The sequence below is a fragment of the Nanorana parkeri genome, unplaced genomic scaffold (assembly GCF_000935625.1).
Source record: "Nanorana parkeri isolate BGI_ZX_2015 unplaced genomic scaffold, ASM93562v1 scaffold1353, whole genome shotgun sequence".
NCBI classification, from domain to species: Eukaryota; Metazoa; Chordata; class Amphibia; order Anura; family Dicroglossidae; genus Nanorana; species Nanorana parkeri.
In genome coordinates this window covers 421,790-446,926 of record NW_017307621.1, presented here as the reverse complement: position 1 = coordinate 446,926, position 25,137 = coordinate 421,790, and the positions used below count along the sequence as shown (strand labels likewise).

General features: G+C 41.0%; 1 protein-coding gene across 1 annotated transcript in view; it reads right to left on the bottom strand.

Annotated features, from left to right (window-relative positions):
• Positions 1–930: 930 nt before the first annotated feature.
• The window catches only part of TMC3 (transmembrane channel like 3), a 57,195-nt gene continuing 32,988 nt past the window's right edge, over positions 931–25,137 (bottom strand). The window contains exons 11-22 of the mRNA XM_018569549.1: positions 24,970–25,079; positions 24,795–24,879; positions 23,413–23,640; positions 19,125–19,253; positions 18,222–18,289; positions 16,140–16,268; positions 12,216–12,326; positions 9,718–9,843; positions 5,700–5,778; positions 5,582–5,624; positions 2,839–3,100; positions 931–1,819 (exon numbers count right to left, since the gene is read on the bottom strand). Coding sequence (XP_018425051.1) covers positions 970–1,819; positions 2,839–3,100; positions 5,582–5,624; positions 5,700–5,778; positions 9,718–9,843; positions 12,216–12,326; positions 16,140–16,268; positions 18,222–18,289; positions 19,125–19,253; positions 23,413–23,640; positions 24,795–24,879; positions 24,970–25,079 — 2,220 coding nt within the window. The 3' untranslated portion in view covers positions 931–969. The remainder of the gene's footprint in view (positions 1,820–2,838; positions 3,101–5,581; positions 5,625–5,699; positions 5,779–9,717; positions 9,844–12,215; positions 12,327–16,139; positions 16,269–18,221; positions 18,290–19,124; positions 19,254–23,412; positions 23,641–24,794; positions 24,880–24,969; positions 25,080–25,137) is intronic.

Genomic DNA, 25,137 nt, shown 5'->3' with positions numbered 1-25,137 from the left:
CATATTGACCCAGTATGCAGATCAGTAGAGATGGAGAAAAATTCTGATCTGCTTATTTGTTTTAGGCAAGTGACTCAAAACTTTGCTGGCATGTTATACGCTACATTTTCTGATTATTGTAAGCAAACAAAGCAGTCCCATTGTTTGCATATCTTAGTTGCCTTGTGCACTTCTATAAACTTCTATACTCTTAAGTACTCATATGTAAAGAAAATAAAGACATAAAGGAAATACATGCCCACAGAGTAATTGATTTTTTCTTTGCCATACTGTAGACTTGTATAAGTGAGACATGCAGTATCTGGAAATTATAGTGTAACAGCCCAAAATGTTCAGCCTTTCAACCAGTCTCTTTTCTGTCTGCTGTTATTGGTGCATGGCTCTGTTTATTTCCATCCCAATATCTATTAATTACATGCCATGTGCATGTATACAAAAAAGGATGTCAGGCCAAAACCAAAACCAAAAATTACTTTTTTTTTCAACATTTTTAACGTTTTTTATTTTAAATAATTTTATTTTTATATATTTTTTTTTAACTTTACTCTTAGGGGCTTTGGGTACATATCAGGGGTCTATAAAGACCCATGATATTTCCCTTTTAGAATAGAAAAAGAGATTGAGGACACAGAACTCAGTTCAGTGTGTAGGACTTTAAGATGGCAGATCAAATAAATATAGTCCCTAAAGTAAGGGCCAAGTCATCTTGCATGAGCAAGTTGTGTTTCTGATAAGCATGTGCTCCTCATTATGAAATCTAGCTCCTCTATGCATGGTCATATTAATGTAAATTAAAATTGACAAAATATAGCATGTCTCATGACTGACTAATGCAATGCGATGTTACCACTTGTGATGTTCAGAACTAGTATCAAGTGTGTAGGTCACTATGGCTATTTATAATCATTTAGAAATTTGTGAAATGGTCCAACTGCTTTTTTAATGTCTGTTTTATTAAATATTACAATTCTAGACATTTGAACAAATTAATTCATTCAAGGGAGAGGTGTTTAAGTCCACACTTGCTTTTGTTTTTTTCTTGGTTAATTTTCCACCACTTTTGATGTATTTGTCCTTGGAGTGAATGACCTGGATGTATTGGTCAGTGCTGCTATTTTGCTGGTCACTGCTGGATGCGTTAGACATTGAGTCTGACTCTGTAAGGCAAGGTTCAAGTTTGTGCTTTGACTTGACTTTCCGGTGTCGTTCCACAAACTGTTCATCAAGATCCAAGTTTTTCAGATTCATTTTTTTGCGATGATGTGGTTTGTCTGAGTCAATATGAAAGCCTCCTTCCCAGGATTTATATTGCATGCGAGCTAGATCTCGTCCAGGTATCGCTTGGCTGTCGTTACGGTCTCCAATGTAAAACCGAGGAGGATGACGAAGATCCGATAGGGAACGAGGGCGATTGGATTTGCGGATTAAATCCCTTTGAAGTTCATCTTCCTCTTCCTCACTTAGGTGTGGTGAGTGAGACCGACGTGGTGTTTGAACAACATACCTTCTGACATTTCTTGGATACAACTCTACAATATCACCAGACTCGTCCATTCGGAAATGTCTTGGCAGTCTAGATGTAGAACGGAGGAGTTTCTTGCGAGATTCATGTTCATTAACTATAAAATATCTTGCATGTGGCCGGTGAGGAATAATACTTGATGTACTAGACCCATGACGCTCGGGTGTAATGTGTCTCAGGCCTTTTCTGAACAGAGGCTCTGATAGGGCATCCTCAGCTTGTTTCTTTGACCCTGCCAAATGGTAATTCTTGGTTCTGCAGACATCATTGGAGCTTCCTTGCTTTATACTGGGAGGTCTGCAAATAAAATATTCATGCATACATATGAGCACTGCATTGCAACCCATTCTAGAATATTATAAATCACTATATATTCTATACTGTACCACACTAATAATAGCATAAGTGGTGGAATATTTTGCAACAACAAAGTCACTATAAGTCCCCCAAAAACTGTTAAGAAAATGTAAATAGAAGTTATTATTAAAAAAAAAAAAAAAAACTAAAGGTAACTTTTTATGTTGAAATAAAATTGAGCAGTTCAAAGAAATAGCTACACAAGCAGGTAAAAACAACAGATAAAGTTTGCTAAAATCATCTCAGTACATAAAGTAGAAGTAGAGAGTGTCACAGTTCTTTATGTAATATCTTTGTAACAAGGCCATGTTACCTGCGAATTTCTGGTTGACCAGACCTGAAATTCATTACACTTTTTTAATCTACCTATCTCTGCTATATAAAATACTAACATAATTTGTTTTTTTCCTGGGGTTATTAAAAAGCAATCAATATAGCACACATTGATTGTAATTATTTAAAGAATACATACTGGGAGGGTAAAATCTGACATTTTCCAATACTTACAGCCACTTGGGACACACACAGGCTCTATACTGAGAACTGAGTGTTTATGTAAACATTGAATGCTCAGTTAACTGATTTTTCCTGCAGAGAACAATACCTGCCGGTCTTTCTCGCTCACATGGATTCCCCCTCCACTGTCTGTTCCTCCAGATGAGACAGATGGGGAGGAAGTGGGCACATCAGGCAACTGGGTGGATCCCAACACTATTGTCGGGATCCTTCCTGGTCTTAGTGCGGCTCTGCGCTGTCAACTCATGGCAGGCAGTAGGCCACTATATGTTGACCTTGTGTCACAGGGATCCATTAGTTAATATACTCCTGTGACCCAAAAGAGAACAAAAACGTTTTGGCTTTACTTCTCTTTTAATTTCTACACTTCTTTTCTAGACTCAGAAATGCACATTTAACAGTTACATTGTGTTGTAATAAACTTTACAACATATTGAACATACCTTTTGGAAACAAGTTCTGCCCTCTGTGGTTTCACCCTAGACCCAGGGGGGCTTGGACTAATATTTGGGGGCTGGGGTACAACCACACGAGGAGCTGATTGTGAGATTGTTTGTATCTGGCTGCGCTTGCTGCCTGGAGATTCAAAGTTCACCACGCTGCCGTTTTTTCGTGGAGTGGATGAATGCACAGAAGACTCTTGGCTGATGATGTCACTCTCTGGATCACGCTTCTTTTCAGGTGCTTCTTTATGCAGGAATCTGGCTGTAACACACGTGTATTTACATCACACATCCTATATATGTATTCTGAACAGTACAGTACAGTAGACATAAGAAAATAAACCTCTATGTTTCTATACTTCTATTGCGTCTATTCTTTTCTTTAATTTAAGATTTAAAACTAAATAGCTTGATGTGGTATTATCAACCATTGTTATTTGACTACAATATTACTAGTGGAATAAAAATTTGTTGAGTTTTTAGATATTTAATTTATTTTAGATGCCCAAGGTTTCCAGACAAATGCCCAATTCAGGAAACAAATTATTTATTGAGCAAAGATTATTTATTGAACAAATACTCTATATTTTTTTCAGTTAAACAACTGAACTATTTTTTTTTTCTGAAAAGGTCAGTGTACAGTTCAGTACCGACTTACCATTAGAAAAAAGAAAAACAGCCCACACTCTCTAGCCCTGTAAACTTAATCCAAGTTATAACACCCCAGCCAGGTGCTTACTTACCTCTTACTGAAGGCAGGAGCAGCCTCCTCCAAAGTTATAGGGGTCTATTCACTAACGCTGTTCGGCTATTCACTTCAGGCTGGTACGGCTGATTTCAGTTGTATATTGGCTTAAATCAGCCGTGCATCAGGTGGCTTCGCGTGGCTTTGGGTTGGCCGAACATGCTCAGCTGTTCTACTCGGTCCCTCTGTAGGACCAAGCAGAACAGAAAAATAGTTAAAAAAGTAGAAAAAAATAAATAGAAAACGATTGTGCGGAGCTAGCAGTGGCAGCTAGCTCCGCCCAACTGTTTTCTATTGGCCGGCGGTTCTGCTGCCGTAAAAAAAAAACAAAAACATTTTCGTCATAGGAATGCATTGCTAGATTCCTATTGGCTATTTCAATTTGCACTAGCCAATAGCAAACTAGCTATTGTAGCCGCCTTCTGCTGCTGTCAATCACTAGTGGGGACCTGATGGAGAACTGCAGCAGAGGGCGGGTACAATAGCTAGTTTTCTATTGCTATTGCAAATTGAAATAGCCAATAGGAATCTAGCAATGCATTCCTATGGTGAATTTTTTTTTTTTTTCTATTCTGACACGGCTCTGTGTCAGAATAAAAATAAATAAATAAAAAAAGCAGTGTTTCTCTCCCAGGAGAGTTAGGCTGTCTGGAGATCAGTGTCCCTGGTTAGCTGGTAACCAGGGACGTTGATCTCTCTGCAAGTGGCCGGAGCCAGCCAAAAGATCACGGCTGGCTCCGCCCAGCTGTCAGAAGCAGGCCGCTCGGCCAGCTTCGGCTTTCAGCGCGGCTCAGCCAAGCCGAGGCATATGCATTCGGCTCGACTGAGCCGCTCGGCCAAGTTCGGGAGCTGTACGGGCTATAGTTTTATTTTAAAATCTCTGCTAACCATTCCTGAAAAGTATGAAATGGAACTCCTGTCCATGGGGATCACGGCTTGTATTTAGTATATTCACTTGTGTATGATCTTGAATAGAGTATACACGAATGCATGCATAAGTTTTAATGGATTTGGAAGAAGCATGCACTGTACATACCAGGAGGCTGACAGCCTAAACTTTGGGGTTGATTAACTAAAGAATAGATACTGATGACTTGCAAAGTGAATGATGACATAGCTTAGTAAATAAGGTGAAACTGTGATCACTTTAATACACAATGCTGTGTGAGGGAGATTAAAAAAACTGATTTTTTTTGGTTGCTTGAAGGAAGTAAACAGTCTATATTTCTTTAGTAAGTTAACGCCTTTTGTGCATACAAAACATGGAGAACTTTGACCCTCACTGGAGACTGGACAGAATAGAGATGACATCAGCCTGATGAATCCTACTGAGCTGCAAATTCTACATTATTATTATTATTCAGGATTTATAAAGCGCCAACAGTTTATGCAACAATTTACTTTGCACTCAATATCATCATGCATAAAATATATAGACATCTGCAATAGGGTTTTGTAGTTGTGTAAAAGACCACAATACAAGGCGTCTTAATTAGGAACAGGTTGAATAATCCTGAATTTCACTTCAAGCAAAAAAATTGCACTATTATAAAGAATTTCTGAACATATTCTATGTTTTGAGAAATACAGGATAGATCCAACATGATTTAGTTACTTATTTTATTTTAAAAATGTTACTGACTTATTTATTTTTCCTTCTGATACCTTCAATTTTTCAAAACAATTTTCACGGAGCCTTTATAAAGATTAATTTCATACCTTGCACTGAATATAGTATGCTCTGACTTGCACTAGGTTTTCAGTGCTGCATTACTGAAGTTTGCCAGAAAGTGGCAATATAACACCTTTTTCTTCAGCCATCTTATAACTTGCGCAAAATAAGTTATGGTCATTTAACGTTTGCAAGGCACAACTTTATTGTGTGTTTCCATCATTTATATACTGCATATTATATAAATGCCTCATACATATTTATGTGATGTGCCAATTCTGACAGTCGCTATTAAATGAAAATGTTTGTAAAATCATAAAACGTACCCACAGCCATCTGAAAAACCTTTTTCTTGTCTTCCATTCTTTCCTAAAAAAATAAAGACACTTGGAATACGATGAACAGTTACAGGGAAAAGCAGAACTCTCTTGAGGATTTACTTACAGTCTGGATCTGTGCCCTCAGCTGATTATTGGTGAATTTTAGGGATCTGGCAATGCTCTGAAGGTAATAGATTAACATACTATAAAAAGACAAAAATGTTATTGGTACATAAAAAGGTAGAGCAAAGGCAATATAAGTTGGTATCTTTAATGTGTTATCTACCTTTTAAATATTTTCTTTTATATTGTAAGTGGCATTTTTTTAAGCAGTTAAAGAAGAACTATGGGGTCAGGGCTTTTCAGGGCTACAGCTCGCAGTATACTGAGACGTCGCAGCGGATCCCGACATCGATGTCGAGATCTGCCCAGCTGCGTGAGTGACAGCTGGCTCTGCCTATCTAGAGGCAGAGCCAGCTGTACACGCCCCTTCCCCCATCCGTTCCACCAGTCATCGCTGGCGGATCGGAGTGGGGAGGGGGGAATCCAGTCCCTCCCCTGTCACGGCAGAGAGCTGTGACAGGATCGAGAAGTGAGCGAACACCGGCATGTGTTCGCTCACCTCCCGATCTACTGAGCCGACCTGTGACAGTCTCATTGTCACAGGTCGGCTAGAACTATGAGGTGAGTGAAAACCACTCACCTCATAGTTCTCCTTTAATCTAACATTTTACCAAGCATTCACCGTAGGCAAATCTTCCTGGTGCAAATAAAAGTGACCGATTTACTGTTTTATAGTCACATGTACTGTTTTATAAATCTGCCCCTCCACTAGTTAAAGTCCCTATGTTTTGTTTCTCAAACAGTGCAGCTGCTGTAAGTAACAGAAGCTATCTTGTTGGTAGGAGCTCTATGGTTAGGGGGCCAAATATAGTTCACGAGCTGAGTGTGTGCTATTCGATTAAAGGTGAAGGTTACAAGGAGGTGAAGTGCACCAATGTTCAGATGTGCTGTGCACAATACATAATATATGCAGCACACTAAGGAAATGATGTCCATACTCTACCAGTGCTATGCCCTTTCAGGTGGTTCTTTCAAATCCAAAAAAACAAACCTTTGCCTTCAGTTGCACAGCGTTAATTTCAAAGGGAGTTTACACTTTAAAACCTGAGACTGAACATTATAGTTATAGAAGAACTCTGGGCATATTAAACATTAACCCTTGCAGTGGGGCTACCTCCGCACTGCAAGGGTAAAGTGCTCATTTTGGCCTAGGGTCTAAAATTAAAAGAATGTATTCACCTGAACCTTGGTCCTGCAGTGGTGACTGGAGGTCCCCCTATGCTCCAGCTGTAGAATGTCCCTCAGTGTCTTCACATCCAGTGCAAGTGAAAGGACATGATGACATCATGGGTTCTTTAATTGCCGGATACCAGGGGAGAAGAAGCTGTGGGGGCCAGTCTAGCAGCCAGACGGGACCAAGAATAGAGTGAGTATATCTTTTTTTATTTTAGACCCTAGCCCAAAACGAGCAGTTAACTAGGGATGCACCGATACTAGTATCGGTGCCAATACTGAGTATTTGGGTGAGTTCCGGTATCAGGAAGCTGGGCAGCGAGTCATTACACGCTGCCCGGCTTTCTCATTGGCCGAGAAGCTGGCTCCATGCTCCTACATCACTTGGTGATGAGGGAGCATGGAGCCAGCTTTCCGGTCAATTCACTTCCCTGCTAATTCGGAAGCCAGGTGGCGAGTCATCACATGCCGCCTGGCTTCCTTAATGGGACTTTGGTGTTGGCAAGTACTGAAAAAAAATGATCGCTACCCGTGCTCGATACCGAAAAACCGGTATCAGTGCATCCCTACAGTTAACTCTTGCAGTACGGGGGTAGCTCCACTGCAAGTTTGAATGTTTGATATGCCCGGAGGTCTTCTTTAAAGATATCTCAATATGAGGTATATGTGTTTGCAGCTTAATTTTCAAACTTAAATGGCATGTGCAGTAATTTGGCTGCATGCTGTACATACAAATGTTTCAGTATACTCCAAACATAACATGGATAACATGCAAAAACTATCAGCTTATTCACAAAACGGTGAAGAGTTTGTAGAAAGCAGGAGAAGTAAACAATCTAGGAGAACATAGCTGAATTGGAGATGTTTTACGAATCTGCTATTTTGGTCTAGATTGTTCACTTCTCCTGCCTTCTCCAAACTCTTCTCCCTTTTGTGAATAACCCGGTCTATGTAGATTTGTTTTTCTGGATTAGAATAACAAATTAGCAAAATGTCTTAAAAATTGCTTTAATTTTGTATACTAATTTGTTTAAAGGAAGTGCTATAAAGCAGGGGTCTCAAAGAATTGACCCGTGAGCCGGTACTATGTGGCCCTCAGCCAGCTGACAAGTCAGGCACACAGTCACGGACCGTGCACCTGACTTGCGGGAGCAGCTACATGGTCTGCATCTCTGTCGAATGCAGACCGTGTAGCTGTTCTCTGATCCTTTCAGCCAGCGCTCTGAAATCCTTCAGTAAACGCTGGTCGAAAGGATGGATTAGTAAGGTCTGCACCAGACCTTACTAATTAGCCACTTGATCACCGGGGATTGTGCCTCCTCCCTGCAACAAAGTAAGCACAGGGGCGGAACTACCGGCGGTGCGGCCGGTGTCGCCGCCCCAAGGCCCATGGCTATGGGGGGGGCCCACTGAGTGGTGGTGAGTGGGCGCCGGGCAGTGAGGACTTTGGCAGCTAATAGGACATCCCTGGGGCGTCGGGCGCGAGGACCCAGCAAGCAGCTGCCACCTGACATTGCAGAGGAAGACCTGCGGCGTGTCTGACTGAGTGTGCTTTCTTTTTCACAGCTTCTCCCCCCTCCCCGTGCTTCCTCCGGCTGTGTGAATTGACACCAGCCAGGAGGACGTTATCAGCCAGGAGGACGTTATCAGAGAGGAGAGGTGACTTGCCGAGTTAGAACATGGAATAGAACAAAGCTGTACGAGAAAGTTTCAAGTACAACTATGTTCTGTTCTGTGTTATACATTGCATCACAAGCATATCACCCCATGCTCCATCCACATCTGCCCCCCTGCTCCATTTACATCTGCCCCCCTGCTCCATCCACATCTGGCCCCATGCTTTGTCCACATCTGCTCCCCTGCTCCATCTACATCTGCTCCCTCCACATCTGCTCCCTCCACATCTGCTCCCTCCACATCTGCCCCCCTGCTCCATCTACATCTGCCCCTGCTCCGTCCTCATCTGCCCCTGCTCCGTCCTCATCTGCCCCTGCTCCATCCTCCACATCTGCCCCTGCTCCATCCTCCATATGGGGGGCCAGTGAGATCCAGTCCCGGGCCCCCATCCCTCCCCCCGAGTGGAAGGGTGGGCTTGAGAAAAAATCTTGCACCAGGGCCCTTTGTTCCTTAGGTCCGCCACTGAGTAAGCAAGAGAGGGGGCTCTTTGTTTTATTTAATATACGTGTGTGTGTGGAGGCGGGGGACGTTTGTTGTATTATTTTATATGTGCAGGGGTAATATTTTTTATGTGTATGGGGGGGGAATCCCTAAATACACCTAAACTTACAGCTATGAATGGGGCCTTATTGTGAGTACAGTAGTGTCCGTAGTACCATACCGGATATAGTTGCATTTTATTTTGAAGTATAAAGATTGGCAAGTGGCCCCCCTGGGAGAAAAAAGGGGTTGAGTGGCCCCCGAGTGAAATTGAGTTTGAGATTTCTGCTATAAAGCAAACAAACTACAATCAACCTTTATGCATCTGCATTACATTTTTATTTAGCTGAAAAACAGGATTAAAAGAATATCATCTTGGGTTGAACTGGAGGAAGATTTTTAATTCCTTTTTTATTTACCACAATACATGGTCACACTGCTACCATCAGAAATATGTTTATTTAAAAAATAGAATGGTGCTTAATCAGAATTACAGCACAGTTCCCTGACATGGGATCACCCTGTACTTATCTACAAATAGTATGCTTCAGTGCTGGAAAGCCATACAAATTAACAAAGGAAATTAATGCAATTGAATGCAAGAACTAGTATACTAATTTTCAGTAGTCCAAAATTTCATGAAATAAGCATTTCTTTTAAGATGGGTCCATAGAGTGAGAATCACTTACAAGAGCAGAAGTAAGGCAGGAAGAACCACCACTGGGCTACTGACATAGCTCATCACCTTGTTGAACCAAGCAGGAAAATCAGCTTCAATGGTCTCAGAAATGATGTCATAAATTTTCTCTTGTCCACTGTTAAGAAAATTGCATTTAATTATTTTAGACCTACAAAAAAAATCTTTTTTAGGTACCCTGCTAACTGTGTAAAGGAGAGCTCCAGATAAAAATGGAAATTTCCTATATCCTATTATTATTATTATTATTATTCAGGAGTTATATAGCGCCAACAATTTGCGAAGCGTTTTACAAAATGGAGGAGACAGTACAGTTACAATACAATTTACAATACAATACAGTTTCAGTTTGGGAGGGCCCTGCTTGTGAGAGCTTACAATCTAGTAGGAGGGGCAAGTGATACAAAAGGTAACAATTGATTCGATTGAGTTATTGAAGGAAGTAAGAGGCAGTTATGTTGAGATGAGGTAGGCTTTCCTGAAGAGATGGGTTTTTAAGGACCACCTAAAGGTGGACAGCGTAGGAGATAGGCGGATTGGGGTAAGGAGTTCCAGAGGATGGGGGACTATCTGGAGGAGTCCCGGAGGTGAGCGTGGGAGGAGGTAATTAGAGCGCTAGAGAGCAGGAGGTCTTAAGAGGAGCGGAGAGGACGGTTTGGGTGATATTTTGAGATGAGGTTGGAGATATAGCTGGAGGTGGAGTTATGGATGGCTTTGTAAGTGGTTGTCAATATTTTGAATTTTATCCTTTGGACTACTAGAAGCCAGTGGAGGGATTGACAGCTTTATACAGGGTGAGGTCTTGCAGAGACTTAGTTTTATGCCATACTCTGGAGGACGCTAGTTTGTGTTCTCCCATTACCCTAAGGAGAACTATGGGGAAAAACACTGACCCCATAGTTCTCATTTAAGAGAGTTGTTGATGGCTTTGTATGTTGTTGTTAGTATTTTGAATTTTATTCCTTGGGCAATTGGGAGCCAGTGCAGGGATTGGCAGAGAGGGGCGGCAGACACTGAACGGTTGATAAGGTGGAGGAGTCTGGCAGCAGCATTCATGAAAGACTGAAAACAGAACAATCCACACCTCCTTGATTTTTGCACTACAGGCTCAGATCTGACCTCTGTATTTCTTGGGTGAGAAATACCATTCTATGCCAAGAAGCACTTCTCATTGGTCAGCATAGTTAGGTGACCGTGCTGACCAATGAGTGCTCGACATTTTCGAGCGTTATTCGATATGTTCAGTGCAGGGCTGCAGTTGGGTGTATGGGGTACGGACAGTACACTGGCTGCAGTGCAGGGAGGGAATGGCACAAGCATAGAAACACTTCCTTGAAAACCCAAATAGAGAATAATCTTACAATACAAAGAGAAAAAAACAAATGTGTTCCTCTAGTAACCGCATATCATCCAGCACGGGAAGAAAAATAATCACAGAGCTATAACCATCTTAACATAAGATAAAGCTCTTAAAGATAACTTCCAACAACTCTGTGTTGGTCTTCAGATAACTACCTACTCTCAGACATAAATTAATCAGCGGGAAACTAAATTCTGATTACAGGGAGGCAAACAAGGAAATAAAACCTTGCAGCAATAAACACTGCAAACTGTGCAGCCACATCAATATACAGTATTAAAAAGTGTCACACAGAAAAAGAACCTTCAATATTACAGGATCACACCTCCAAAAATGTGGTGTACCTCATTCAATGTGCATCCAGGGATATTACGTTGGTGATACAGGACAGACATTACAACAAAAAGAACACAAATAAAAGAACACAAATAAAATAATTACTACACACCTGCAGAACATAATTTCTCACTTGACCACTATATGAAAGACGTGAATGTTTTGATTGTTTAGGTGATTTTAAAAATACTCAGCAAACAAAAACCTTTGAACGACAAATAATAATTCAGTTTGAAACGAGAGATAAGGGACTGATTGTGATCTGATTTACCCCCTCCCTTCTATTCTACAGAGTGATATTAAAATATAGAAATGAGTTGGTATAACAGATATTTTATCATTTTAGTGGTCAGTAGTAGACATATGACCACAATTTGAAATTGGATGGACACCTAGTCCTAGTGATTGAAGAAATAAACATCTAGCATCTAACGAACTCTGGCAGTTCCTTAATAGCTTGTCCTTAAAATCTAACTGTTAGGTCAAAAAACAAAAAGTAGCACAGACAGTGCTAAACATTATAGGGGGAATTTATCAAAACTGGAGAAGACAGAATCTGGAGCAGGTGTCCAAAATAACCAATCAGCTTCTCTCTTCAGTTTGTTCAGTTATGATTTGAAAATGAAAGAGAGAAGCTGATTGGTTGCCATGCATTGCTGCTCCAGATTTATTCTGCTCCAGTTTTGATAAATTCCCCTTACTGTATCCAAAATAAAAAATAAATAAAATTAATTGCTGAGCTGATAAAATGAAGAGAAAATGTGTTCCACATAAACAGTTATATTGTGTCTCACCTAAATGGTCCGCAGTTTATAGATGGCTTATACCTTACTATAGCAAAAACTGTTGGCAGCATGCACAGGAAAAGCATGAACAGTAGCATTGCTAAGTAGAAGTTGTTAGATCTGTGAAAGAAAAAGCAAAAGACAAAAGTAAAAGACACACACATGGATAACCTGTCAATGCTCAACATTTATCAAGGTAAGCCCATTATTTATAGAGTTAGCCTGCATCCCACATTAAGAAAACTACATTTAATGTAACACTAATGCAACTAAAGAAGCCTTCAAAAGGTGGATTTGTCATGAGCAGTGTAGAAACTACAACAGTAAAAGAGTACAGGTTCATGATGGTTCCCCAGAGTTTGGCTTAAGTTGTGACTACCGCTGTGAACACTTAAGTCATTTGAGGATGATATACTTAACAAGAACCTTCCTTGGCACAGGTGCATAAAGAGTAAGCTCCCTTTATTCATGGGTAAACACATAAAAGTGATATTATAGAGGGGGCTTTTATTAGTTTTTACATTTGTATTTATTTTATTATTATTTATCACATTTTTTTTTCACTTTAATTCTATTTTTGTCACTTATTTTATTGCTATCACACAGTCGCTAACAAGCCCCTGTGTGATAGCATTTGGAATTGACAGATTCTCTTTATTGAACCTGTAACCTCCAATACAGAAGTTCTAGCACAGCACTGTGCTGGCTTTCCTGTGACAGTTGAGATGGGAATGCTGCGAGTGCAGCTCTCCCGTGTCAGTGTTAACACGGAGCAGAACGGACGTTCTCCGCTCTGCTCCCCGCTCTCCATCCATAAGATCTTTGGAGAGAGGCGGCCAGCGAGGAGAGAGGTAGACGGTGGGGGCAGTGAGGAGAGAGGTAGACGGAGGACAGACCTGCAGGCTGCATACATCGCCATTGTAAACAAATGAGTGGCTTCCTTGCTATACATTTAGCCCTGTTTGCCCGAAGCTGGGCCAAATGTAGAAAACTACCACCCGGCACCCAGAACATCATGGCCCGCGTCGGGACATAGGAATTCCACACCCCTGCCGCCCCTCTGCTCCCTGCCGCCCCTCTGCTCCCTGCCGCCCTGAGGCAGGGCCTCGGTTGACCTTGTGGGCAATCTGGCCTTGAATGCGCATGTACTTATCAAGGTAAAAACTCCAGTCTAAGCAGAAATGTTTAATACTTTTTAATGGCTATGCTGTGCTATAGATATAACCTTTTAGCAACAAGTCACAGTTTGCTCTAAAAATTGGAAATGAGTAAAAGACATTAGGCTTAATTTACAACATTGTATGCGAGGATATGGATTTTTATTTTCAGCCATGCAACTATAATTTTTAAATTTCATTGAAAATAGCTGAAAAAAATCCTTGTAAACAAAGCTTATTCAATCTTTGTCCACCTTCACCACCAACAGCAGTGGCATGCTGAAATACAGCTGTGTTGTTTTTATTCTATCTAGATACACTGCTTTACATATTTATCCTCTTTAGACTTTTCTACATTTTGTTGTCAATGTAAATCAGCTAAATATTTTCCAGATACTTAAAAACAAAAAGTGTGCAAATCCTACAGTTTGTTTTTGCTAGGGCTTGTTCACACCCATGTTAAAATGATCAATGTTGTGTAAACGGAGCACATACTGTAGAAAACAATTGTCTTCTATGGCCCTAGTAGTGACTGGAGTTGCTCAGTTGCTAAAAAAATGCCAGTAACAGCTTAGGTTGTTAACAAGCACTTAGAAAAGCCCACATGCTTGAAGAGAAAGTCCCTTGCTCTCTGTGTGGAAGCAGTGGTCTTTCTGCTGGGGTCCAACACACCCCCTGCTGAATCAGAGCAGAAGCTCTCCAATCACCATGGCACATGAATTTTGCTTATTGCACAGCTATAGCTCTGACTAAGCAGGGGACATGTTAGACCTCTGCAGAGATACCACTACTTCCACACAGAGAGCAAGGGCCAGCATGTTGAAAGGGGACAGGCTTTTCTACCTGGAATGTATTTAGCTGATATAAACTGAAAGTTCAGTTGGTCTTTAATTGGGATTATACCATATGAGTAATTGATTACTATTTCAAAAATGTAAACCGCTTGCTGCTCACCTGCTTTAAACATCTTGATCCTGCAATGTGTAATTATTTTTCCTGACAGCATTTTAAGAGCTCCATGAGGTTGGATTGCTAGTATTAGTGCTGCCTGGTAGAACTACAGATGGGAGGTATGGAGACAAGTCAGCCACCACACTAAGTGGTTATTATGGGATCTATTCACTAAGCTGCCAAAGGATCTAGCCGTAGCTTCGGCTGATCCTTCGGCTAGCTTCGGCCTCAGGACCCCTTCGGTTCAGTAGAACCGAAGGGCTGCTGTACGGGCTATTCACTATACCCCGTACAGCTCCCGAAGTTGGCCGAGCGGCTCAGTCGAGCTGAAGGCATATGCTTCGTCTCGACTGAGCCAAGGTGAAAGCCGAAGCCGGCCGACAGCCTGCTACTGACTGCTGGGCGGAGCCGGCCATTTGCACAGACAGATCAGCGTTCCTGGTTACCAGGTAACCAGGGAAACTGATCTCCAGACAGCCGAACTATCCCGGACGCTCCAAGTGTCTCCCGCTATTAGATAGACAAACACTTTCTCCCAGCATTCGGCTTGGCTTTTCTGTTGGTACCTCTGTGGTACCGAGCAGAATAGAAAAACAGTTAAAAAAGTAGTAAAAAATAAAATAGAAAAACGATTGGGTGGAGCTAGCAGTGACAGCCAGCTCCGCCCAACTGTTTTCTATTGGGCGGGCGGTTCTGCTGCCGTCAGAATAAAAAAAAATCACCGTAGGAATGCATAGCTAGATTCCTATTGGCTTTTTCAATTTGCAATAGCCAATAGCAAACTAGCTATTGCACTTGCCCACTGCTGCTGTCAATCAGCAGAGGGGACCTGAAGTTCTCCATCAGGTCCCCTCTAGTGATTGACATGCATTCCTATGGTGATTTTAATTTTTTTATTCTGACGCTCGGCGGCATTCGGCTATTCACTCACTGCTGTTCGGCATCTATGAGAATAGACCGAACAGCAGCGAGTAGCCTGCCGGAAGTTCGGCTTAGCCGATCCAGATGTTGGATCGGCTGAGCCGAACTCCTTCTGCACTTCGGGTCAGCCGAACATGCTGAGCATATTCGGCCGACCCGATGCCGCACGAAGCAAGCCAATGTACGGCTGATTTCAGCCGTACAAGCCTGAAGTGAATAGCCGAACAGAGTTCGGCTCACTTCACTTTGGGTCGTTTATTCACTCGGCTGTCTACGGCATCTTAGTGAATAGACCCGTATGTTCAAGTGCTAACAATTAAGTGCATGAACATTTAGCAACCAGTCAAAATACATATTAAACTGCTGTGCCTTTAGCAGACTGATTCTGATTGGTTGTTATGAGTTAACAAGGTGGAATTATTTCATTTTCAAGGCAGCCAGCCTTTAGTCCCATCAATGTCTCCTATGTAATTTCCCCGCTTTACTTTCAATTTGTGCATGGAATGTAACACTACAAAACCAACAAAAAGAAGAAACTGCATATATGATGATTTTCAACTGCTCCTCCTTTAACCCTTTTCCATCTCCAAAGACCACTTCTTTAGAAATGTCAGCTAGTGTGCAAATCATGATAAGAATTGAAGAAGATAAACATAGCAAAATTTAAAACAATTTTGCTGGTTCTCTATGTAGAGTCTGATTTTTAAATCTCAAAACAAATTTCTAAATATATGTGCAAATGGTAAAACTGCTAGAACTTTAACTACTTAAAGAACATTTGAGAATGTTCAAGTTCAGTATGCCCTTCCCAAAATATGGACTTCTAGGTTTCTGTCATATAATTATTATGGTGACAAGTCTGAGGTGTAAAACTATTGTTCATTTAAAGCTCTTAGCTACTGACCTTGAAGCTCTGAAAACCTGCTGGTGTGGAACATTGCAGGTCAGCACTGCCCAGCTTCTTAAATACATCAAGCCTATCAGTTTAAGCACATTAAATGCTGGAAGACAAGGAGAGAAAAATGCCCCCATCCTGAAAAGAGAGTTATAACAATTAGTCTCAGACTGGACTTCATTAAATAGATATCCTAACGGTTAGTATACCAATTACAGAATACATAGCCAGTGGTGAAAATTTTTATATTGGCTGGGTACAAATGAACCTAGGCCCTGGATGTGAATGTACAATAACTACTTTGTGGACTAGGTCAATATTTTAGAAACTGCAATTTACACATATACCGTACTAGGAATAGTGATGCTACTGACAAAATGCACCTTCAGGAATTCTAACGTTAAGGACATTTTTTAGGCAAGTATTGGCACTAGTTTCTAGAGCAGGGGTTCTTACCCATGAATATCTATAACTCTTGGAGATACAGTAACCAAATGAGGAGGGTATGGGCCTAGATCTTTGAATAATTTGTTTGACATGCAAGTAAGTGTCAATAATTGCACCTCCATTCTATAGACATGTGCGATTCGTTTCGTTGCGAATCGAAATTCGTACGAATTTTCCTGAAATTCCGAATTTCAGAGCATCCGAAATCCGAATGGCAGTTTCCGAATTATATCCGAAATACGAAATTCCGTTAACGAATTTCGGATTCGAATTTCTTTGAAACAGGAACTAATATTACCCCTGTAAAGTGTAAATGAGGTTGAACAACATGACAAGATTTTTTTTTTTAATCCGAGATCCGGATCCGCTGCTGCTGAGGGTTGCATTACAATACACAGTTACACACACAGGCAGGAAATACGAAATTCCGTTGACGTATTTTCGTTCCGTTAAGAACATTCGTTATATTAAAGTTAAAAAGCAAAGTACATTTATATTGGAGTTGATGGTATTTTTTTTTAAATCCGAAATCCGAAATTCGGATACGGAATCCGTTAACGGAATTCGTATTTCGTTTTGGTTGACCAATCAGAGGTTCTCTTCTGCTGCTGAGAGTTGCATTAGAATCAATACAGGCAGTAAATACGAAATTCCGTTGACGTATTTTCGTTCCGTTATGAACATTCGTTTTATATTGAAGTTAAAAAGCAAAGTACATTTCTATTGGAGTTGAAGGTATTTTTTTTTTAAATCCGAAATCCGAAATTCGGATACGGAATTCGTTAACGGAATTCGTATTTCGTTTTGGTTGACCAATCAGAGGTTCTCTTCTGCTGCTGAGAGTTGCATTAGAATACAAGCAGTAAATACGAAATTCCTTTGACGTATTTTCGTTCCGTTACGAACATTAGTTTTATATTGAAGTTAAAAAGCAAAGTACATTTATATTGGAGTTGATGGTAGTTTTTTTTTAAATCCAAAATTCAGATACGGAATCCGTTAACGGAATTCGTATTTCGGATAAAAAAAACAACTACCACTCCAATATTAACAAACGTATTTTGCTTTTTAGCTTCATCATAGCGAATGTTCGTAAAGTTACGAAAATATAACCGCCACTAACAAATTCGTATTTGAGTTCAGTCACGAATTACAAAATACGAAATAACGGATATTCCGAAACGAAACAGAACTAATTTTTTGATGGCGCACAAGTCTACCATTCTATTTTTACACAAAAACAACAAAACCTACATTAGTTGTAGGTAACGTGTTTATTTGTAATTTGCCATTTTTATATCAATACATAAAATAAAATCCTTATGATTATCTTTCAGTTGTTCTGAGCTATCCATATGTACAGTAAATCCAACCTACTGACATATTTTAAAGTCATTCCGGTGCCTAAAAGGGCTGATGATAATTAAAATATCAGCCATATGGCAAGGAGGGTATGGGGACATATCAAGCAATCCATTAGATGTCCATAATCATAAAAAGATTAAGAACTCCTGTTCTAGAGAATTGATATGACAAATATTGGTTTGGACTAAAAAATAAATACCTTCAAGTTGGCTAACCAGCACACTTAAAGATAATGTACATTTCTAAGCACAGGTTCAGACCCGATATAAACATACGCACCAAATCATTCCTTGATTGTAGACCAGATGAAGAACATTCTCAGCAATTTTGAATTCACCGTATTCTGGCTGAAGATATTTAAAGATTGAAAAGTTTGAATATAAGTACTAATGCACAAAATTGCAGTTTTGAATGGTCTGTCTAACACTAACACGGGAAGACATTATTATGCAGTTGGGGTTAAACTGCAGTCATCAAACAGGCAAATTTCATTATATCTCATTGTCTTGTTAAACAACCAAATATAATATAATCTAATAGCCATCCATGCTCAGCAGTGATGACAGGAATGAAGAAATGATCTCCATACACAACATCACATTCACGCATATTAAACAATTATGGAGAGACAAGGCAGTCTCACTGAAATCTTACAAAAGACTCTGCCGCTCTAGCAGCCGCATAATATATGTTCAGGATACTGTTTGTCTGGGAGATGGAACTAGTGCAGAGTTTAAACTCTAATAGCAATAGATTTATGGGAATGTTTTGATCCAAGGAAATCATTTAACTGCAACTTATGGAATCAGAGAAGATTTCCCCCACTGTCACTATCCTGGGCTGGTTTGACTGATTGCTAATACAGAGGATTAGAGATATGCTGCTAAAGCCACCTATGGCCATGTTATACAATAAATGATACACTGCAACTCAAGCCATGACCTGGCTTGTCCTTGGCTAAGACATGACATCTATTGTGGTCATGGCTACACTTTAAATCACCTTGAAGTCTTCTGTAGAAGCACTGAAACCACTTTGTATTATCAAATGAAGTGTAACTGCATTGATAGGGTTATGGAAAAAAATTGATGGCTGAAGCAACATGTGGATATAATGGAGGCTATTTATTAAATCTGCCACAATGAATAAGCAAAAAAAAATATATGTTTGTCATATACTCACAAATTTGCTTTCTAGATCCCAGCAGCAGCAATCACTCATATATCGGACTAAAAGGCCACGGAAGAAGTCAATAAGGAGGATACTTGCCACTGTGAAAATCATATCAATTATGGAAAGTTTCAGCATCTCCTGAAAAGGGATTTTACAATGATGAAACCCACTAGTTTTAGCACAGTGACTTCCTTTTTTAAAAGCACAACTAAGTTCAGGATAGAGACATTTTTCTCTCACTTTCTTTTCCTGTGGCACCCATGCAACAAATGGTTGCTGTGGTTGTTTAAATGATAGGAAAGCACGGGCAAGCATTGTCAGACGTTCTAGCCCTTCCCCATTAAAAATTTGTTTTTGTTTTTCAGTCTGTGTCCCAGTTACCATAGTTCCATTTTCTGATAAAAAATAAGTGGGATATCTCCCCAAAAGGTCTGCAGACATCAAAAGAAACCATAAAGAGGCTCTATCTATCTATCTATCTATCTATCTTCCCATGCAACAAATGGTTGCTGTGGTTGTTTAAATGATAGGAAAGCACGGGCAAGCATTGTCAGACGTTCTAGCCCTTCCCCATTAAAAATTTGTTTTTGTTTTTCAGTCTGTGTCCCAGTTACCATAGTTCCATTTTCTGATAAAAAATAAGTGGGATATCTCCCCAAAAGGTCTGCAGACATCAAAAGAAACCATAAAGAGGCTCTATCTATCTATCTATCTATCTATCTATCTATCTATCTATCTATCTATCTATCTGTCTGTCTATCTTATCTCTCTTAAATAAAAGATCCTTCAGACAGTTTTGGAACGCAGTCCTGCCAGTGATTAAGCGTTTGTCAGGCATCTCCCTAGCAGGTGACCCAGCAGCGCTGCTTCTACATCTTGCGCCACTATCCAAGTCTAAATACCGCAATTCCTTACCGATCCATTTAGTCAATGCGGCCAGAGCATGCATTCCCCTCTACTGGAAACGTTCAGACTCGCCACCTCTCCAAATGTGGCTGCGAAAGGTTGACGAGATGCATATCCTAGAAGAGTTGACTGCAGACCTCCAGCATAGGGGGGAGAAGTTCGGCAAAACCTGGTTTATTTGGACAGAGTTCGTACATTCTACAGAGTTTCTCTCTCTGCTCTCTGAGTAACCTGGCGTTCGCATCCTGCTATCGCATCTTCCCCTGATGCGCCTGCTTCTCTGGTATTCTCGCACATTCATTCTTCCATACTCTACCATCCCACTTGACCTGCTTCTTCCTTTTATGCTCCCTCCCCCTCTTGACCTCACTGGAAATGGGTTGGGTAACAATGAGCGGCCTGCACATGGGCTCAGCTGATACAGTGTCTGATCCGGAAGTTTTATAAATCTTACATTTAACTATTCTGCTGGCCGTTACTGGAACAAGTGATGCGGGAGACGATGTATGTCATCTACCCCCTTTATCTACCGTAATGTGAGGATATTTGTACTTCATGTCTGGTTCAATTGTAACATAACATACTGTGTGTTTATCTTGCTTTTCTTGTATGTCATTCTCATTACTGAAAATTAAAATAAAGATAAAAAAATTAATAAAATAATAGATCCTAAAACAATATAATAAATTGGCTGGAATTGGGCTTTAAATGACCTAGACCTAAAAAGAAGACAGATCATTCTGGAGAAACACTGTCCATGTGCACAAGTGAGGCATGTGGTGCACTCCATACAGTTCTAAAGCCCAAAGAAATGAGTACTGTCATGATCTAAGATCACTGCAACAGTTTCATTGCAATATCATCAGCACATCACGAGTCTGGAATAAATGTAATAATTTAATCAATTGAAGCAAAAAACAGCCCCTTCCCTAACATTGTCCTCACTGTTGCCTAAGGAAGGGGCAACTTTATGCTCCGAAATGTCGCTATAGTTTGTGACCATTATCCCATTCAGAAGACTTATTATGTGCTGATCATATTGCAAGCACACTATCTATGTGGTCACCAGGAGTCGAAATCTACTTGATGCCACTTAAGAATAATAATAATTATAATAATAATTACAGGTGAGCTCTTGCAGAGCTCCATCTGTCTACTGCTGGACCACTTCTACTTTTTCTTGATAATTTAAAGTCACATAACCAATTCTAGATCTTCTCAGTAGAGAAATCAGGGACAGGGTACTATGGACTTACACAATAATCATCAGGCAGTGTGAATGCTAGCATGTCCAAAAGATCATTTCACAAGGACAGCTAAGGTAAGTAAATTATGCTGACCAGTTTAACTAACAAAAACCTATAAAGCTCCAAATGTTTCAGTTCTAGGTGGAGTTCCTCCTTAAATGCTTAAAGATTCTGTAACTCTACAATAGAGATAAAAATTCCATATGCACAGCCTTAAATATACTGGCATCTAGAAGGTCCTAAAACCCCAAACTCATAGACAAATATTCTGGGTCTATTCACTAAACTGCCGAAGGATCTAGCCGTAGCTTCGCTGATCCTTCGGCTAGCTTCGCCCCAGGACCCCTTCGGTTCAGTAGAACTGAAGGGCTGCTGTACGGGCTATTCACTATAGCCCGTACAGCTCCCAAAGTCGGCCGATCAGCTTAGTCGAGCTGAAGGCATATGCTTCGGCTAGACTGAGGCTGGCTGAACAGCCGGCCAACAGCCTGCTACTGACTGCTGGGCGGAGCCAGTTGTCATCTCACAGCTGGCTCCGGCCACTTGCACAGACAGATCAGCGTCCCTGGTTAGCAGGTAACCAGGGACGCTGATCTCCAGATAACCCAACTCTCCCGGACGCTCCGGGAGTCTCCCGCTGTTAGAGAAACACTTTTTCCCGGAAAGTTTTACTCTGCTCCATCGAGCAAAGTAAACCTTTCCCTGCTCTGTTTCCTTTTTTTTTTTTTCTGACATCGGAGCCGTTGGCTGACTTCAGAATAATAATTAAAAAAAAAACACCATAGGAATGCATAGCTACATTCCTATTGGCTATTTCAATTTGCAATAGCAAACTAGCTATTGCACCTGCCCACTGCTGCTGTCAATCAGCAGAGGGAACCTGAAGTTCTCCATCCGCCCTGCCAATAGAAAACAGTTAGGCAGAGCTAGCTGTCACTGCTAGGACCCCCTAGCATGTTACGCTGACCCGAAGCCACACGAAGCAAGCCGATATACGGCTGAAATCAGCCGTACAAGCCTGAAGTGAATACCCGAACAGCGTTCGGCTCACTTCGGTTCGGTTATTCACTCGGCTGCCTACGACAGCTTAGTGAATAGACCCGTCTATGTTGTGAATAGCATATAACAGTCGGACAATTCTGTGAATTGGAGAATTTCTTTTCATCTCAGTCTAGGGCAATGTTGTCTAACATGCACTGAAGCTGTTAGTCATTGGTAAAAACGTCATCAAAGACCTCTTTACGTGCGTGTCACCCTCTGAAAGGCCATCTGCGGTGGATCACTTTTCAAAGTGCGGTTGACAGCCAATTTACTGGCAGATTGAAACCCCATGTGTGTTGTAAAGTAGCCACCTCTCCAAGCTTGCTCCCGTCATGGATTAGGTGTAGTTCCTAATTTGTATTGAGCTTGGAGTCCATCACAGGAGTGAGCTTGGAGCGGTGTCTGCTTAACAACACACACAGGGACCATGGGGAACAAAAGTAGCCATCCTACAGAAGGACAGTGTTGGCATGAATTTAAAGATGATTTGAGGATCTAAAGCTGAGTGATACACAAATATATATTATTGTGGTTGCATGTGTTGATGCTCTGCGGTGCCATTTATTGTGAATGGTACCCCCAATGAACCTCTAAAATGATTGCGAGCAGCACCTCTGTTCAACACACGATGCCCTGTGCTTTAGAATGAAATAAAATGCAGCCTGCCCCCTTTTCACATGCCTTGCTGTGCTTTTCTGCCCATTCATTTTGTCGTCAACCATCAACAACCTATCCGTAGCAGTGCACAGCGTTGTGGTGTAAATGGGTTTTAGTGGTGCAAGTGCGTTGTGGTGTAAATGGGTCTTTACTGCCACAGTGACAACAGTTTCACCAGACAGGAACTGAGAAAACTCCAAAAGGGACACAGACTTCAATAAAAATTTGACAGCAGTTCCCCTACATTATGAATAAAAAGTATTTTATTTCTGTGTGTTTTCTGTTGGCAATTATCCCTCACTTCCTGTCTGGTGAAACCATTATCACATGGACAGGAAGTTAAGGAAATCTCTTTAACAGAGCCTTGGATAGCAGAAAAACTCACCTAAGGTTTAAATCCTTCCTCATTCAAAAGCAAAACAATTGCAATTGTACTGTTATCTCACCTGTCCAACGTACGTTTCCCAGCACTCAGTTTTCTGCATTGGAAACTCAGACATAACAGGGGATGATGTCTGGTTCATGACAGCCATGATTCTTGTAATGTTCTGGTCCATCTCTATTGCAAAAGTGAAATTTCTTTCCATTCCATAAGCAGCCCTGGTTGTAGATAATACAGGGACTGTTGTGGCAAATAGTGGGGCTGCATTCATGAAGGTATCATTGCTACGGTTCTGAAACACATTGTTGCATATGTTAAAGAATATTCATATCACAGTACAAAATGCAAGGCTTGATTTGTGAAAACTGGAGGGGTGCTATTGCTTAAAGCAACCAATCAAGATCAGTTTTTCAAAGCATGCATTTGAACTCATATTTTCTCACCCTGACAAATTATACTAGCACTCAACTTTTGCTTTCTTTTACTTGATTTACTTGATCCTTTTGTTTAGCTACCCATACACTAATAGATTTCTGTCAAACGAATTCCTCCATCTACTCTAAACAGTATGCATGGATGGATCTCCCCCACCAGGCTACAGTAGTCTGACAGCCGGCAGCTGCTGTTGCCAGAATAGCTAAACAGTGACTGCCACTGCTTGGCTGCAGTCAATGTTTGGCCAAAAATGTACTAAAGTCTGGCACATGTGCAGTGGTGTCAGGAAGGTAACAACATTGTGTCGCTACTACACAAGTGATGTTTAAAGGTAGACCAGTGCCATCCACAACAGCCATACCCAGTGGGAAGCACAACCAGAGTGGTCTCTGCAGTTGGCGAGGCTGATTTGCAATGGGATATGACCTTCTTATTTCTGGCTTTGTAAGCCTGCACCACCTCTCTACCCCCTGCCTTCTGCTACCACTTAGCATAACTCACTACCATGCCTGCAACCAGCTCCTTCACTACCAAGGCACCAGCACCCCCCACCCCCCATGATTCATGTGTCTGAACTCCCCTTCTCACCATGCCACCTTCCACACTCTCACTACCACAGCTGACCCCTCTAACCAGACCTGCACATCAACACCCACTCTCACCACTGCACCTGACCCCCATCCTCCCCATCTCTCCCTTTAACCGTCACTTAATTTGCCACTGCACCAACACCCACCTCTGTACTTGCTGCTGCTGCACAGACACATGCCTCTGCACTTGCCTCCACTGTACCAATGAGTGCTACTCAGCTCTCTGCCACTGCAGTAACACCTACTCCTATATTCAGCCTATTGAAAGAACTGGCCCACTTTTGCTGCTAGTATTATTAAAAGGAAAAAATAGACTGGTCCTATAGATCTCCCTAAGTTAATTCATCTTTATGTACAAAGTTTTCACTCTGAGGCTAATACGGTAGAGTGTAAAGGTACATTAACCCTTCTTTCATGTTACCTGTGTACTTATACTCATGCTATTAACTTTGTCCAGCAGTGCAATGATTAAACTGTACAGGTTCCCCAAGTACAATACAAGGACCCTTAAAGAAAAGAAAAATCACACTGGTTACTGTTCTCCACTACAGATATGTAGACTGGTGGTTGCTGCTGTCTGTATTTCAAATACCTACCTTGCCAACTGAAAGCGTAATGTTGTTCTAGGATGATACATTTCCAAGGCAGCTACCAGCTCAAATGCCGATGGAGCAATCATGGTTATTAGCGATACCACTACGCTTACCTAGAAATGAATACACAGCATTTGTATACTTATATCTTTATATTTATAGTTTGTTAAA